This window comes from Lonchura striata, chromosome 5, assembly GCF_050655825.1.
Source record: "Lonchura striata isolate lonStrDom1 chromosome 5, ASM5065582v1, whole genome shotgun sequence".
NCBI lineage: Eukaryota > Metazoa > Chordata > Aves > Passeriformes > Estrildidae > Lonchura > Lonchura striata.
Window position 1 is genome coordinate 42,573,052 of NC_140707.1, and position 16,068 is coordinate 42,589,119.

Below are 16,068 nucleotides of genomic sequence, written 5' to 3' on the forward strand. Positions count from 1 at the left end.
AGATTGTTACAAGATTTAATGTACTTAAAACACAGTAACAAGCTTAACAGACCAAAATATGCTTTCAGATCAGGACAAACACTCTAAGGGGCTTTCCAGAGCAAGCAGATAATGTAAGAAGTATCATGAATTATAAAATAACTTTGCTGCCTAATCTCAACACAGCTCTTGATTTAACTATTGAGCCTGAAATAAATTAACCATTCCAATTTTGTACATGGCCCAATTGACAAACTGAGCAAATTGGAAAAAAAGAGAAGTAACTGTTACTGCTTGATCAACCTGAAGTCACTTGGAGAATCCTGCACATGATATCTGTATGGTGTTACAGAAATTTAGAGCTAGAAACCTGACCTTGATTCAGAAAGGTAAGAAGAAACCTCAGCAAAAACATATCCTAAAGGAAGACCTGGAAGAATTTGGCTTTTTGCCTTGCTTATTCCTTACCATCCCTAGTCACTACTAAGGCTTGAAAACTCCTATCACAGCAAAGACAGTTTGTGAGATTCATTCATTCTCACTGAATTCTCATGTGGCATGTGAGCACAGTGCCAGTGAGAATCAGGTGAGTTTTTCGAAGAGGCTCAACTGAAAGCTTATGCAAATAGTTGAGGAATTGCAAGCAGAGAACCAATTTTACCCATACAGACCATGAACACCCCTTGCATCTAAAGGAAGATGGTATGGGAATGGATATGTGCAGGAATAATGCTCAGAATAAGAAGTTTGTGATTACAAGTGTTTTGGGGGGTTTATGTGCTTTTCTGTATTTGCATTTATATGAAAAGGTAATAAAACAGGTATTAGAAGGAAATGGAGATAAGCTCTAAAGAAGAATTTTTACATTAAAAAACCCATAAAAATTAGATCTTCCCATAATTATTGTGCCATAATTAGCCTGTCACAGTATTATAAAGAATATGTAAATTTTCAACCCCAGAGTTAATGATCTGGATCCAAAATCTTCCACTCATTTTATTTTTTTTTGTTTAAAAATGCATCTGAGGTGTTCAGTATGCAGAATAGTTCTAAGAGGCAGAAGAAACTTTAAACAGGCAGTCTCCTTCTTCAGTCCCTTATAAAATTTTATTAGAAAATACACTCCTGTTGACTGTGTAAAACTTTAACACTTGCATCACGAAAGCATTTATATGAAAAGAACACTTACTAGGAGCTTTCTCTTCTTCTTCCTTAGGCTCCAATTTTTCTGCCTTTGGTGGACCTTTGATTTTGTACATTAATGAACGGAGTTTGCCAGTCAAGGAGGAATCTTCTTCTTCCTCTTCCTCTTCTTCTAGTGGAATACCTTAGCATAAAATACAACTGGTTAGAAACAAAATATGACTCATGGTATTATTTGATTAAATATGTGATCCTTTGTTTCATATTGCAGAATGTAGGCTAAAGAAAGAAGTGTATGGCTGTATCCTACAATACAGTACAGTTTTTCAGTAGAGATATTTAGCAGCCATAAACAAATATATTAACTGAATTTAAAACTTTAAGAAGGCAGACTTCCAGAGATTATGTGGGTAATCCATGCTTTTCATGAAAATGTGCACAATGAGACAGGATGTCATTTTACCAGGCAGTTTAATACCTGCTAAAATGGCCAGTTTAATTCAGTTCACTACATTGCTTCACAACCATTCAAAGTCTCTTAGTGATCACCAGACAACACATGTGTTATGTGCAGAAACAAGGAACAACTAAGCAGGCTCCCTTCAGATCAGAGACTGTGCCAAGCTGAAACGTAAACTTTTGCAGTTTGCCTGTCAAAGAGAAATTGAGAAAAGTAAAAATTTTTCAGATGGGATACTAGACCGAGAACCTGAAGCTGAGGGGAAAAGAATAAACTGCAGTAACTAAAACTGGTCCTGAACAATTAACTAAGAAAGAAAATAGAACAGACGTGGTATCAAGTTGGAGAAACTTTGCTGCTGGCAGCTACAAAGGGGGAGTAAAAATTATAACTAGGAATGATGAAGTGATAAAATTCAAAGGCACCGAGAGGGATTGAAAGAAATCAAAATTTAACTTGGACAGTAAATATATAATTTAAGAAATGGGATAAGTGAAACTGGCTTGGTAAAATGAAAAGTTAAGAATGAAGAAGGGATACTGTCAGTCTGAAAAAAAGTAAAAACAGGAAATGTCACCAGCAATAAAAGCAAAGAGAAAGCAGACAAGGGTATTAAAGCAAGAAACTATCTGGCACAGAAATAAAACCTAGCTAAGCCCCGGACACAAGAGAATGACACTGGGAGAGGGACTCTGAAGAAGCTGAAAGGGACAGACAGGAAGAAATGTACTGGGATCATGAGTTAAGACTGTGTTGGACTGGGGTAAATGAGGTCTGTGACTCCTCCAGATGGGGTCTCATTTACTGTTCCATATCATTAATTGTTCATTCTCCACCCTCTTATAGTTGCAATCCATTCACAAGCTGACTGTCTCACGTTGCTACTGGCTAATTGCTTCCTTCAAGTGGCAGAGGTCTGTGCACTGTGATGGTTTCAACCCAGCTAACTGTTAGTTTGGTATGATGCTGTAAATATGCTGTAAATTTGTTTGGTTTTTAATAATCAAAAATTGCACATAAAAAATATGATAGAGGACCATTATTTTCCCAGTTACAACGTGCTAGGATTAAGACTGCCTGAGTAACTATTTGCTTATATTCATTATGAAGAAGCCTTTAATTACTTAATTGCATACATAGTTTTCCACTTAGATGAAGAAGTATACTTAGTACTAAAAAGCTGATTAAACATTCCAAGCAGAACTCGTATTCATTTAATCTGCAGCTGTGATTGCTTATTACTGATTTTCAGGACCAAGTCAGGACACAGATAAGAGGAGCATTTATCCACAGCAACCACCTCTGATAATCTGTGAAAAGTCATGAATATGGTTTTGCAGAGAATCCAGAGGATCTTTAAACTATTTTAACCATGAGACAGTGCTTTCTCTATCTTGAACTCTCATTCAAAACACATGTTTACAATGTAGTCAACAAAAAACAAATGTACCTCCCTAAAAAGGAAAATCTCAATGTATAAAATAACTAGTATTTTGCTTGATTAAATATGAAGAGTGATCAGGAGCTAAACTGACTCAATGATCATACCAGACACAAGATTTTAAACTAAAATCAATTTATTGTGGAGTTAAGACATTTCCAAGTGAATTATAGGGCTTTCATAATCTCCATCCTGTATTCTTAGAGTACTCTGTGTTGCCAAATGGGCATTACCTTTGGAAACCAGAGGTCAGATCAAGGGCTAAGTGACTGAATAATGGAGGTAGCTGTAATAATTTATTATGATAGATGTAATAAAAAACAGAGAGAAAGATGAGTAAATAGGAGGAGTAACTATTCACCTTAACATTTGGAAGAAAAGTGATGGAATGAAAGAAGCAGTTTCTGGTAAGCACTTAGAAGCAATGATGAATAACAATTAACAGAGGATTGTGAAAAACAAATAATGTTAAACCAACTTAATTTCTGCCTTACAGACACAAATCTTGATTTCAAGGAGTTTTAATACTCCCTTGTACAACACCCTCGGAAGTAAATTGATGGAGCACAACTTAGATACCCACAGACCTACTCATCTTTGGCTGAGACTAAGGCTGAGGTAGTTGAAAAAGTATAATTGACTCATCATGAAATCACAGCTTGCTGGTTGCTGGAGATTCTAAGAGGGTACTCAGATATAGTGGTGCAAAATAACATCAGAAGCCTTAACAATACAAGCACAGAATGGTATAGGAGCCATCATGTCTCCAAACAGAAAACAGAAACTTAATTACAGGTAATTAAAACAGTACAATTCCATGAACCAGGTAACACTGGCTTTGGGCATAACCAGCAAAGAAAGATTTGTCAGACTGTGTTGGTAAACATTTGATAATGACCTCAAGCAAGAAGGTGGACAAGGAAGAACTAACCATTAGGAATATCATGCTCTTTCCAGGAAAGAGAGCGAGATCCTGTCAACTCACTGTAATGACATTGGCCCCCTTCTTTTTGAACAAGATGGATGCTGAAAACCATAGACGTAAGCAACACACTGGGAGGATAACTATGAATATATCTACCAAGTAGGTAGATGGAAAAAGCTTGTTTATTTCAGTTTTAACTGCATAATTGCTGGCAATGAACAGTAAAAATTAGATGACTCAGACTATAAATGTTAATTTCATGACTGGCTGAATTAGACTAAGATCTCAATAAACTCAATAAACTAACAAAAAACGGATATCAAAAAACCCCACACAAAATTGCACAGGAAATACAAATTAAATGAGTAGGGGCAATTCAAACTATAATATGCAGTGCAAGAGTGTTTTATAATGACTGTCTCTCACAGTGATGCATACAAGAGGAAACTAAGCTAAAGCAGGCAGAGAACTGCACATCTGCTTTTTTAAATTAAATTTCTGATGCTCAGCTTAGCATTAATTGTGTTCCCTTTATACCTTTATCTGCTTGTACTCATAAGGTAAGCCAACCTTCTTGTTTGGATTATTTTTTCCCACAGTAAGTCTAAAACTGGTATATCAATAGAATAATATTAGATAATATTTAATAGAGATTTAACAGTGAAACTTAAAAGTATGCACAGGTTTCCCATATACTTGTAATATACATTGAAGTTTGTCTGTAAAGTCACTCTATAGGCAGTAATACATCTAATGAAAAAAACCTCTCATGCTAGTGTATTTTTCAACTGATCTGTCAAGTACCAGAAAGACAAACAAAACTTGTATCAACAACTTGCCACTCACCACAGTGAATCAGAAGATCATCATGAAATTCATATAGCTCCTCTCGAATCTCCTCTGGACAGGGACAATCCTCTCCCAGTTGAAAATTCAGCAACATATTAATCTTTAAGGGATTTAAAACACAGTTAAAACACTGAAATAGCCTAGGACATATTCTACTATACAGCCATACTTTACCTGTTTATACATTTGGTTTAAGTTTAAGTTTAAGTTCTAAAACACAAGTTTCAATATTCTGACATTCAGTATTCTGTGGCACGGAATAAATTTATTTTGAAATTCATTTTGGCTCTCCAGTGAGTCAGGACTTTATTTTGTCATCATAATGAATATTTTATAATCTTTATTTAATTCAATCTCTTTTTTAATTCGTATTACCTGCTCTTGAGGAGGAGACCGAAATTCTTTAGTCTTCTTGGCAGTCAATGCAGCAGACATGTTCAAGGCTTGCATGAGTTCATTGTACCTGTATTTCTGGTTATACTGCAATTTTGATACATAACGGTCTGCAAATGATACAATTGCTTCCACTCTGTGTTGTAGCTCACAGTCACAAAAATAATTGAGTAAATGACACATCTAGGGTAGAGAAAATAATAGACAATCTCAACAGTTTTACAAACTCTGGGGTAGAACTTGAGCACATATTATACACTGCATCAGACTGTAAAAATGAGAGGCATTTCTACCATATTTTTGTTTCAACACTGCGAAGGAAGCAAAATAGTAGTTTTATTATCTGATTGATAATATATTGCACACACAATCTTTCACTCCATGTATTCAAAATATCTAGAAATCACACACTAGTTTGGCTTGGAAGGGTCCTTTAAATATTGCCTGGTCTAAGCCTCTGGTTTTTATGAAATAATTATGCATTCGCAAATCCATTTGAGTGAAGATAGATGTAGAAATAACTGCTTCATCATCAATTTTTTAAATGAATTTGAGGTTTTAAGGCAAATTTGAATTAAAGGCCTTCAAAATTTCAAATCTTATTAAGTAGAGAACAGACAAAAAGCACAATCCTTTTACATCAAAAGCAGAATATAAATGGTCACCTGAAGCTTAACAGATTCTGGTAATCTTGTCTGCAACAAGCCCTTTGCAGGAGCTTTTGTTTGTTTGATTGCTTTCTCCCCAGCTTCTACAGCTTTTTCTTCAACTTGTGTCACTTCTTCCTTCTCTGTCCTCTCTTCTGTTTCTTCCTTGTGATCTCCAAATACAGTGGGATCAATGAGGAGTAACACCTGCTTCACATCATCATCATCAAAAACACCCATTACAAGCAGTGTCGCTATCAGTTTAAGAACAGGAACGAACTGGAATGCAACCTGTCCTCCCACAGGGTCTCGTATATGACTCCCACTGCACTGCACTGCCTCTGTTAACATACTTATGGCCTTGGATTTAAGTATCTCCAGGGGTATCTCTGGGATGGATGTCTTATGATTTTCGCTGGTTGTAATAAAGCATGGAGTAGAAAAATTGAAGGCTGGTTTAAGACAAGTGCTAAGCCCTACTCCAGGTAAACCATGCTTCTTTGTTTCATCGGGATATAATTTAATATTACGAGTTTCATCTGTAACTGGAATGATAAATTCATTGCTCATCATGAGCTTGGCTTGCTTGGCGTGCTCCAAGTGAATACTAATGAGCAAATCGTAGAATCCAGAACGTAGAAGTCCAGGTAAGTATTGATTGTCTATTGTAAAAAATAGCTGAGATACATCCACGTGGCTACAAAGTGCATAAGCAACTCTAGTGTTACCTAGAGCACTAACTGAGCTATAGAGCTTTAAAGTGTGGTAGTGAAACATCATCAAATCTTCTTGTTCACATAGTTCCAAAATATCGACACATCTGTTATGAAATAAAGAAACAGAACATCAGTCAATTCCATGAATAAAGACTTTGAAAAGGGGAAGTTCTATAATATCTGAACATTTTGGTCAGTTCCTATTCAAGCCACTAATATTAAAGTTGATACTAACTAATCTTAGTATGTGCATCATTAAAACACAGTGAATGGTGGAAATAATTTGTTGACTGTTTAAAATTAGTACTCCATAGGGAAAAAAAAACCCCAAAATCTAAGAAGAAAGTGCTTCTTTGGAATCTATTACAAATTAGAATTTGTTTTTTAAAAAGGTGCATAAGGCATGCTGAAAATCTGCTTTACTACCATTACTAAACAGTGCCTTTGCAGTTTACTCAGGATTGTTGGTTCATTTTTTCCACAAGACCCAGTGTTTTTCACTCTTTCCTAGAATTCAGTTTTATTAACAATAAATAAAATTGAGTCTTGAATCATTAAAAGAAATTTTAAAATTAATAACAAAAGTACAGCTGTTAAATGATGCTATGTTTCTGCTATGCTTTTGCTGAGAGTTTGATTGTTAACTGGCTATGACATTCGACATTCGGATAGATCTTTATTATTCTCACTCTGAAGATAAAACAATGAAAATCAAAGAAAAGCATGATCTTGTCAATAGGAACATAAGAACTTAATTCATGTAAACTCAGTGCAGATGACAAGAAGAGATTATGGCTTCTATAAAAGAAAAAACTGGCACAATATTAGTTGCATTTTTTTAGGCTTGTTTTTCTCAAGCTAAGAAAAATCTCTATGTTGAAAGACCTACAGATTTAAGAGACACTAATTTAAATAAAATCAAATAGTCATGCTTTCCTTTATGCATGCTAAACTTGGTACATGGTATTGAAGTCCAGTCTCTTGTATTTACTTAAGTTTCATGAATAATAATATCTGATATGACAGGTAAAATCAGAAATTCTCAACAGCTACAGGGTAAATATTCAGCAAAGCAGGTTTAATCAATATGCTGACATATTTTTTCAGTGTATTTTGTCCACATCAAGTAATTTTATCTCATTATCAACGTACCTGTTTTCCTCTGGGATATGAAGTGCCATCATCTGCAGAGGTTCCAAGCACTGCACGACCCAGCCGTGACGCTCACTGACGCGCTCAGTTTCTACTCGGAGGAAGCTGTTTGGCATCCGGCTCCACAGAACAGGCGTAATCGTTTGTACATCAAGGCGAGGGGGACACTGAGGAATGGGATTTCTTTCTTCACTTTTAAAAATTGCTGCTGATAAGGGCATGGTATTCTGAAACAAACACATGTATTAATTATTTTTGAAATGTGCAATTATGAATAAACCCATGACACCAAAAGGAAGGATAACTTTTAAATAACAAGGAAATCATAGAAAGGTAGAAGTTATTGCAAAAAACAGAATCCATTAAAGTCCCCCAACATTAACAGTGTTATCCTCAAACAATATTAATTTATTGTAACAATTGCAGATAATCAATTAACTGCATATATCAACAACATTTACAGAAGTAAATGTAGAAGTCAAATTAAAAGTCATGCCTTTCATTCAACCTTCTTAAACAAATTTAACTGAGAGGAATTTGCATAGAAATAAAGAGATTTAAAAGAGCACATTTACATAAAGATTGTTTTTCTATAGAACACAAAAATACCTCCTACCTTTAATTTACCAAGTTCAAACTGAATCAAGTTAGTGCTTGTAGGCTGTAAAAAAGTTGCTGGAAAAAGCTTTGTGTTTGGTTCAACCTAGAAGTGAAATGAGATGTAAATGTTTTTAAAATTTAAAACAGTAAAAAAATTAATTTCCCTGAATATGATATAAATAAATTCTGTATACCTTACATTTCATTATCAAATAATTTATATGCTTTACTAAATAAAGTGTTGAATAGTGTCTACCCATAATATAGTAAAGTATTTGCAGTTATCTTTATAGGACCACCTAATTTTTGAGACTGGTGTTTTGTAGCCTTATGTGCTCTCTACACCAATAGGAGGAACCACTGCCATGAAATAAAGCATTAAAAATATAATCATAGAATAGCATATTATTTTAAAAAATTCAGTACTCCAGAGTGGCTGAAAAAGTACATCTCCACAATTAAACCAAAGTTTCAGAAGTTCAATTAAATATATTACTAACATCATGGTGCATTTTGTGTATAATGTACAGATGTACATAGTAAGCACAACTTCAGTATTTGTGCTGTGAAGTAGTGCAACTCCTATCTTTGAGGATAAAGATCTATCAAATACTGTTTTCTCAGAACTATAACTATGGGCATACATAAAATAATTTAAGAGTAGATATTAACATCCCAAACTTTTTGGCAATTTAAAAAAACCACAACCCCAAATCCAGAAAAAAAAGGCATTCTGTTCTGCTTGGTGTATTGGGTTTTTTTCTGAATATCATCATGGCATTCAACAGTTAGATCAAGAACTACAGAAAAATTATTTTCCTCTCTTAAATATGTTGAAGTACAGGCCTTTTAAAATGAAAACAGCATACAAATATTGTCCTTCTATTTCAGTTAAGAAAACTGAAAAGTACATGCAAATTGTTGTAGGACTAGAATAATTACCTAGACCAGACAAATATAAATTATTTGTGTCAATTGGAGCGTGAGATTTGATTTATTGAAATATTTTAAAGGCCTTTATTGTAAAAATATTCGAGACGTGGAAATGAAAACTACATTATTTTATTTTCATTACTTTCAAAAAAAAGAGAAAATAAATTATTCAAAGTATGCTAAAATTAAAAAATATTTCACCCTTATTTCTAACAGTTTTTTTGGGTTATACTATTTTAAATCTATAGAAAATGCTGAATATTTTCATTTTTCAGCAGACCAGTTGTAACAGGTGTATTGAAAAAATATTTCCTAAAAGAACTTCAGGTATTTTTCCATGAAAAGAAGAAAAAACACAGGACAAATAATGGTATTTTCTGAGATTGTTTTACATTTAGTACAGAAAACATAGTTATATTAATTGCAAATCATATAAGGAAAAACCTGAAAGTGTTATTTACACTAAATTCAATAACCTGCATCTTCCGTATCTGTCTTTTCACACATTCTCTAGCAAGATAAGAAGAGCTAAAGGCTGACCATGAAAACATCCACAAACACCCACTGCAAAGAAACACACCAAAGTTTCATAGGTTTGCTTAGAGGCAGTTGTATTGATTTGTATCTGGCTAGAAAAACAACAAAGCAGGGCTTAAGCTCTTTAATCACCTCTTTTCTTTTGCCAATGTGTTGATATTCAGTATTCTCCCAGCATGGCACTGAAGTTACTGACCACTACTACAAAATATTCCAAAATCACAATCACTAGATTACCTCCCACCCCCATTAACAGGCTGTGTGCAAGCCTGCCACATTCATCTTCAATGGAGTCAGTATAGAAATTCCATTTAAATTTAGTTAAACAACATTTCAGTTTTGCCTGTATTACACCTTTGAGGGGCTGACATAGAAAAAAGCAATGAATTGTTGCTAACACTGGGCAACCTCTTCCACAGTGAGTGCTTTACTGTGAACAACTGATCTTGCTGAGAGGAAATCTTTATAATCTGATGCTGAAAACTCCTGTCAACCACTGATCCATTTATAAAATGACACCATGTTTTGAGGGTATTAATAGCATTTAGGGCACACCCCACTTATTTTGGTTTTCTGCGTTAATGCATATTTGAAGTTTATGTTTTGAAACTTATCAAATCACAAGGTCACCAAATCACAGCTATCTGCAGAAGGCACAAACCCTGGTAATAATGAACTAAATTTTTCTTCTTAATTCATATAAAAAATATATCTAAAGTCTAATTTTGACATTCTTCTAGTTTAAATATTTATTTCCCCTTTATTGTATAACAGATTCAGTTGAAAAAATAATTTAACGAATTAACTTTATTAATAAAGATTATGAACCACACAAACTGAGATGCAAAAAAAATATTTATCTGAACACATTGAAACAACTCAAAAAACACAGCCTTACAAGAAGTGAGAAAAAGAAGGATAAACCAGAATGTATAGGAAAACATGTTATCACACAAATAGTGTGCAATTAGATTTCTGGAAAAGAGAAGTAGCATCAGAACAAGAATCTTACTAGATAGCTTCCTGAAAATCTGATAATACCTGATAACAAGTGCCAAGCTCTCTTCCATTGGCTGTGAATGACACCATTCCAGTAGCCAGGTCAACAAAGCATCCAATTTCTATATCAACATTACTGCGACCTGATCTCTGGGAATTAGCAATTGCATCTCCTCCCCAAACCATATAGCAGTTGCTGCGCTTCACACTGAAAGAGCAACAGGAGCAAAACACAGGTCACACTGAACTTGGTGGAGATAAACTCTTCAATGGAGGAATACTTAGAGATCCTCAAAGGTGCTCATTATGTTGTTAGTTTGTTCATTAACAAATGTTTTATTTTTATAATGTATCAGCATCATTGCGGGTAAGGGATCAGACTAAATACACTTTTTTTTCTTTTCTATAGTTACAAAAAATTTCACAGGCTTCTGTGTGCACTTGTTAGTTACAGTAAAATAAACTGCTTCATCCACAGGGAGTAAATACAGACATTGAATTAAAGAAGCATCTTTCATTGAAAATTCTTTCCAAAATAAATTTTCTTTGCAACAGAACATTAATGAAAAATTCACTTTAACATGTGTGCAGAAAACACATTCATAAATGGGCGCAGAAAACTCATACTCCATAATCAATTTTCTTATTAGTTTACATTAATATTTAAAATACCATCAACTTTACAAACATCTGACTTTTAAATAACAGTATTAAAATAAAATATTTAATACACTATAAATAATTCCATACCTTTCATGAACTCTGCCTCTCTCGTCGCCTAAAGTAACTGTCACTGTACAATTTTTATTTAGGTCAAAATTCTCACTGTAAAAATGATAGTCTGGTGTTACCCATCCAACCCAGACAGAAGATGGGTCTTGGCCCGCAAATATCCGTAGTGAGTAAAAATACTGCAAGGAGGAAAAGAGCATATTAGTAATGGAAATCTAAAGTATTTTATCAAGGAAGAATCAAATAGTGATTAAAAAAAAAGTCTCCTATATATGAAAATTTAATAATAGCAATTCACATTCTTCTAATAAGTAATTTAAAATACTTTTAAATTATAAAAACAGACCAGTGTTTTAAGTTGGTGAGGTTTATGTTTACACAAGTTGCAAATCATGCAACTCGGGACATTATTTATAAACAGTGTTATATCATAGAAAATTATTAAAAAGGCTTCTTTCAACAGATCAATTTCTAATGAACATGCTGCCACAAATCAATCTAATTCAAAACATTAGAACTAAGCATCTCAACATATTTACTTACTGTAGTAGAAGGAGGAGCAATTTCTTGGCTGTGCTTTCTACAGAGAAAGGAAAATCAGTAAATAATTTTTTAAAAAGCAGTAAAAAAGTTAGTCGTTATTAGGCTAAGAATACTTAAAAGCTAACTACTGCAAGTTAGTTAACTAGCTAACTAGCTTTGCCTGGTACTGAGTATGCATTAGCAAAGACTGTACAGGATACCAATATACAAGTAAAATAATTGATTGCAGTTGAGGTAGAGAGTGAGAGAAGAGGCAGATTTACAGCAGTTAAATAAAGATAGAGGAAACTCTGAAAGGTGCATGACCCATTAAAGCTGGTATTTTTCAAAACCTGACCCACAATCTTTTTTCTTTTAATGAATTAAGCACTTTTCCAGTAACAATGAGTTATTGAGCAACGATGTTGATGAGCAATAATCCAGCAAACAAAAGACTCTGAACTGGCTTTCCAGCCTATCTTTTGCAAATTATAATAATTCAGAAAAAAAAGGAGCTGCTTAGGCAGAATCTATAGGCCTTGTGATGCACCTATTTAGAAGAGGTTCTCTCTTGTCTGGACACAGCATTCCACATAAAAGGTGACTTATAAAACCATCAAGAATAAAAAAAAAATCTGAGTAACATGCATTTTATGGTAATCTAGTGACAGAAATTTTGATTATAAAATAGTAAAGGATAATGTAACATAATACATTTACACTGAAAGCATGAAATAGGATAACCAATCCCAAGTCTAACCGTTTTTGGAAAACATCAGATGAGGCATTTTCCACACCCATGCCGAAGTTGAATGATGAGTGGAACTCAACGGGCATACTCAAACGACAATATATCATGTCTGAATTGCTGTTCTGTGTGCCAAATGTTTTGTGAGTAACTTTTAACCGAGGCGGACTCTCAATGGTCCCATCAATTCTCCATATCTAAAAATAACAGAAATATTTTTAAACAATTCTATCCAAAAAAATGCTAAAAATTCCATTAAGCAACTAGAGAATGAGTAAATCAAAAGAGCAAACTTAAATTTTTCATAATTAATTATCTTCAAAACTATGCAGTTTTGTTCTCTGACACTGAATTTATCCTGAAGAGCAAGGGAAGCCACAGATTCAGTATATCCCTACTACAGTAAATATTTTCAAGATGTTCCTTCAGAGAGTTAAATATATATATATATAGTTTATTGAACTAATTCACTTAGAGTACACAAGTCATTGAAAAATTGCATCACAAGAATGAGTAATTTTCCATCACAATGAGAAGAAATATCAATTAGAATTGTTCAGAGGGTCATTATGGACTTTGAGTATGATATTACTTTCCTTGTGCTGAAAAAGTGTGTTTTCAAACACAGTCATAGGAACAGTTTAAAAAATTTTAAAGAAAGGAATCATGATTAAATAATCCTGATAAAATGAAAAAATGCTGGGAGCATTTAGTTGGAATTCAGTGAAATTTATTTTGCTTAAGAAGGAAATATTCAGAGACAAGCATTAGAGAATAATTGGCTACACTTATATTAAAGTACATGGCCTAGAGAGATTATAGTAAAAAATCTCCTCAGGAACTCAAACTTATCATTATCAAACTTATATTATTTGAATATATTAGTAAGGAAAAATTTATAGAAAAGACAGAATATATTATTCTGCTCTAGGATTGATTAGTTAGGGAGTTTTGGAATTCCTATCACTGGTGCATCATAATGAAAAAATCTCTGACACCACAGGTACACTTAAATGTCCTCAGACTTCAGATTAACTATTTTCAGGTTTAAGAAAAATATATAGTGGAGACGGTTTAAAAAGTGAAAGAAAATGTAAGATAGAATATAAATAAACCCCATAACTAACATGTTTCCAGTAGCTAACCCCAACATATATTAGTAAATCATATAATAAACCCAATAGGTATATTTATAGGAATCCATACTACTATAAATGAAAAAGAAGATAGACAATATCATCTGGAATTATCGAAGAGTTACTTAATTGAGTTATTTGACAAACTATCTGATGACAGTAAGTATTAAGAAGGGTTTAATGTCTCAGCTTGCTAAACAAACAATCACTGAACAGGTGTCTCTCTGACATGTAATGTTACCTTAATGTGAGGATGAGTTTTTGGCACATTGACAAATGTTGGTAAACGTTTACTAAACCACATAGCAACATCTCGGTTCATGTTAACAGCAAAAGGTTCAAAACCTTCTTGGAGGCCACACATCGTGTAATACTTGAATGTGCTGGCATCCATTCCAAGGTTCATGCGACCAATCTGAGATAGGCCCAGTGCACAAATTGGAACAAAACCTAAAAAAAAAAACAAAAACAAAAAAAAACAAACAAACAAACAAAAAACCTTAATAGCTTAGTTTAAAACTATTTAGTCTAAAACCAGACAGTCTTTATTTTTGATCCATCTAATGTGAACTAAACTTCAGCTCCTATAAGTAAAGCACATGAAGTGATGACAAAAACAAGGATTTAAAGCCATCTTGAATACTAATGTCAAAGTTCAATATAATTGCTACCAAAACCCCTGCGAATTTAGGCAGCATCCCATTTAATTTGTTATCTTTCTCATTTTTAGACTAATAAACATGGCTTTATACAGCAAGATGGTTGCTGGAAGCCAACCTTGGCTAGATCAAAGTTATTAATAAAAGTTAAGTATGGTTTCTGAGGGTGCCAAATTTTCAAAAGGACCTTGAGATGAGGTTCAAGTATCTCAATACATTTGTTTAAAATTTACTTTATCGTCAGTAGGTACAATTTTGTTTCCTCCATCATTCACAATGGACAAATACACACGCCTTCAATACTAGCATTTTTTATGACTTAACTTTTTAACCTCCGTATACCTTTACAGAAGGATGAAAGGCTGTTGACTTCTTTCACCATTTCCCCAAGAATTTGGAGCAAGATTAGGGAAAAGCCAACAGTTCAACCTCTAAAGGAGAGATTTTCTTTCCTAAACTGAGACTTCAGTACAGCTTTGTTAAGGCAGTCCCTCATTCTCTACCTTTATAAAAACTCTATAAATGGTAAGATCAAAGAAGAGCAGTGAGAAACTGCAAAATTTTCTGGTAATTACTAACAAGTATGAAGCTATTACTGGTTGGAGGAGATACACTTATAAAAAAAAAGTCAATGAAAACATAAATCAAACCAGTTTGAAAATATTCCCCAACTCTTTTACTACAGTCATGTAGATACTACTTTTTGAAAAACCAAAAGGCAAAAAACAGAAGAGGAAAAATATCCCAGGAAAATGGGATATTTGGATAAGCAATGAACAGAACAGAGAAAAAAATAGACAAAAGTTATGTTGCTAAGATCCTTTGATGCAGACTCTCACTGCACAGTACTCATTTTGTCCTTCACAGATATGAACATTCTATATTTATGCTCCAGTGAGATTACCAGAGGCTACATTTTCAGATTTTGGAAATTTTTCAGGATGATTATTTATTATCACTTCTTCTTAGCACTGAAGTCCTGAGAGAAAGCCTAGCAACAGTGAGAAAATTTATCCACTGACTGCTGAAACCCCATTAATGTGGTTAAAGGAGAAAAGAAATTAAGTTTGTGCCACACAAGCAGTCTCAAAACAAATTTTTATGAAGTTAATATATAGCACAGTCTGAAGGCTCATATCAGTGAAATATGATTTCTCAGCTCACTGAGTCATGACAAGCTAGTTTTTCTGTTTGTTGCACTATTTAGTCTTCTAATAACCATGTGACTATAAAGGGAAAGTTACCATTTTCTATTCCAAAGTCAGCAAATGCAAGTTCTGAACCTTTACTGGTTATAAGCAACTCTCCATTCAGAGTAAAGATGATTGACTTGTCATCCAAGTTTATCATACAACCAACCACGTCTCCTGATTGCCAGCTTCGTCCAAAGAATCCGCTGCCTTGATGCCAACACTGGCCCTAAATGTTAAACCAAGAAAATAAATACAGTGCTAAAATTAAATACAAAATAAATAAAGAAACTCAGATATTTTCCAG

The 16,068-nt window shown here is 33.8% G+C and overlaps 1 protein-coding gene across 7 annotated transcripts in view; it reads right to left on the minus strand.

The window, feature by feature from the left end:
- Positions 1-16,068, minus strand: part of RYR3 (ryanodine receptor 3) — a 193,711-nt gene that overhangs the window by 89,681 nt on the left and 87,962 nt on the right. For all 7 annotated transcript variants that reach the window (XM_077784079.2, XM_085580369.1, XM_077784078.2 and 4 more), the window contains exons 27-38: positions 15,816-15,990; positions 14,154-14,362; positions 12,789-12,973; positions 12,050-12,086; positions 11,525-11,685; positions 10,817-10,982; positions 8,322-8,408; positions 7,706-7,932; positions 5,856-6,657; positions 5,173-5,373; positions 4,795-4,897; positions 1,169-1,306 (exon numbers count right to left, since the gene is read on the minus strand). In XM_077784079.2, coding sequence (XP_077640205.2) covers positions 1,169-1,306; positions 4,795-4,897; positions 5,173-5,373; positions 5,856-6,657; positions 7,706-7,932; positions 8,322-8,408; positions 10,817-10,982; positions 11,525-11,685; positions 12,050-12,086; positions 12,789-12,973; positions 14,154-14,362; positions 15,816-15,990 — 2,491 coding nt within the window. The remainder of the gene's footprint in view (positions 1-1,168; positions 1,307-4,794; positions 4,898-5,172; positions 5,374-5,855; positions 6,658-7,705; positions 7,933-8,321; positions 8,409-10,816; positions 10,983-11,524; positions 11,686-12,049; positions 12,087-12,788; positions 12,974-14,153; positions 14,363-15,815; positions 15,991-16,068) is intronic.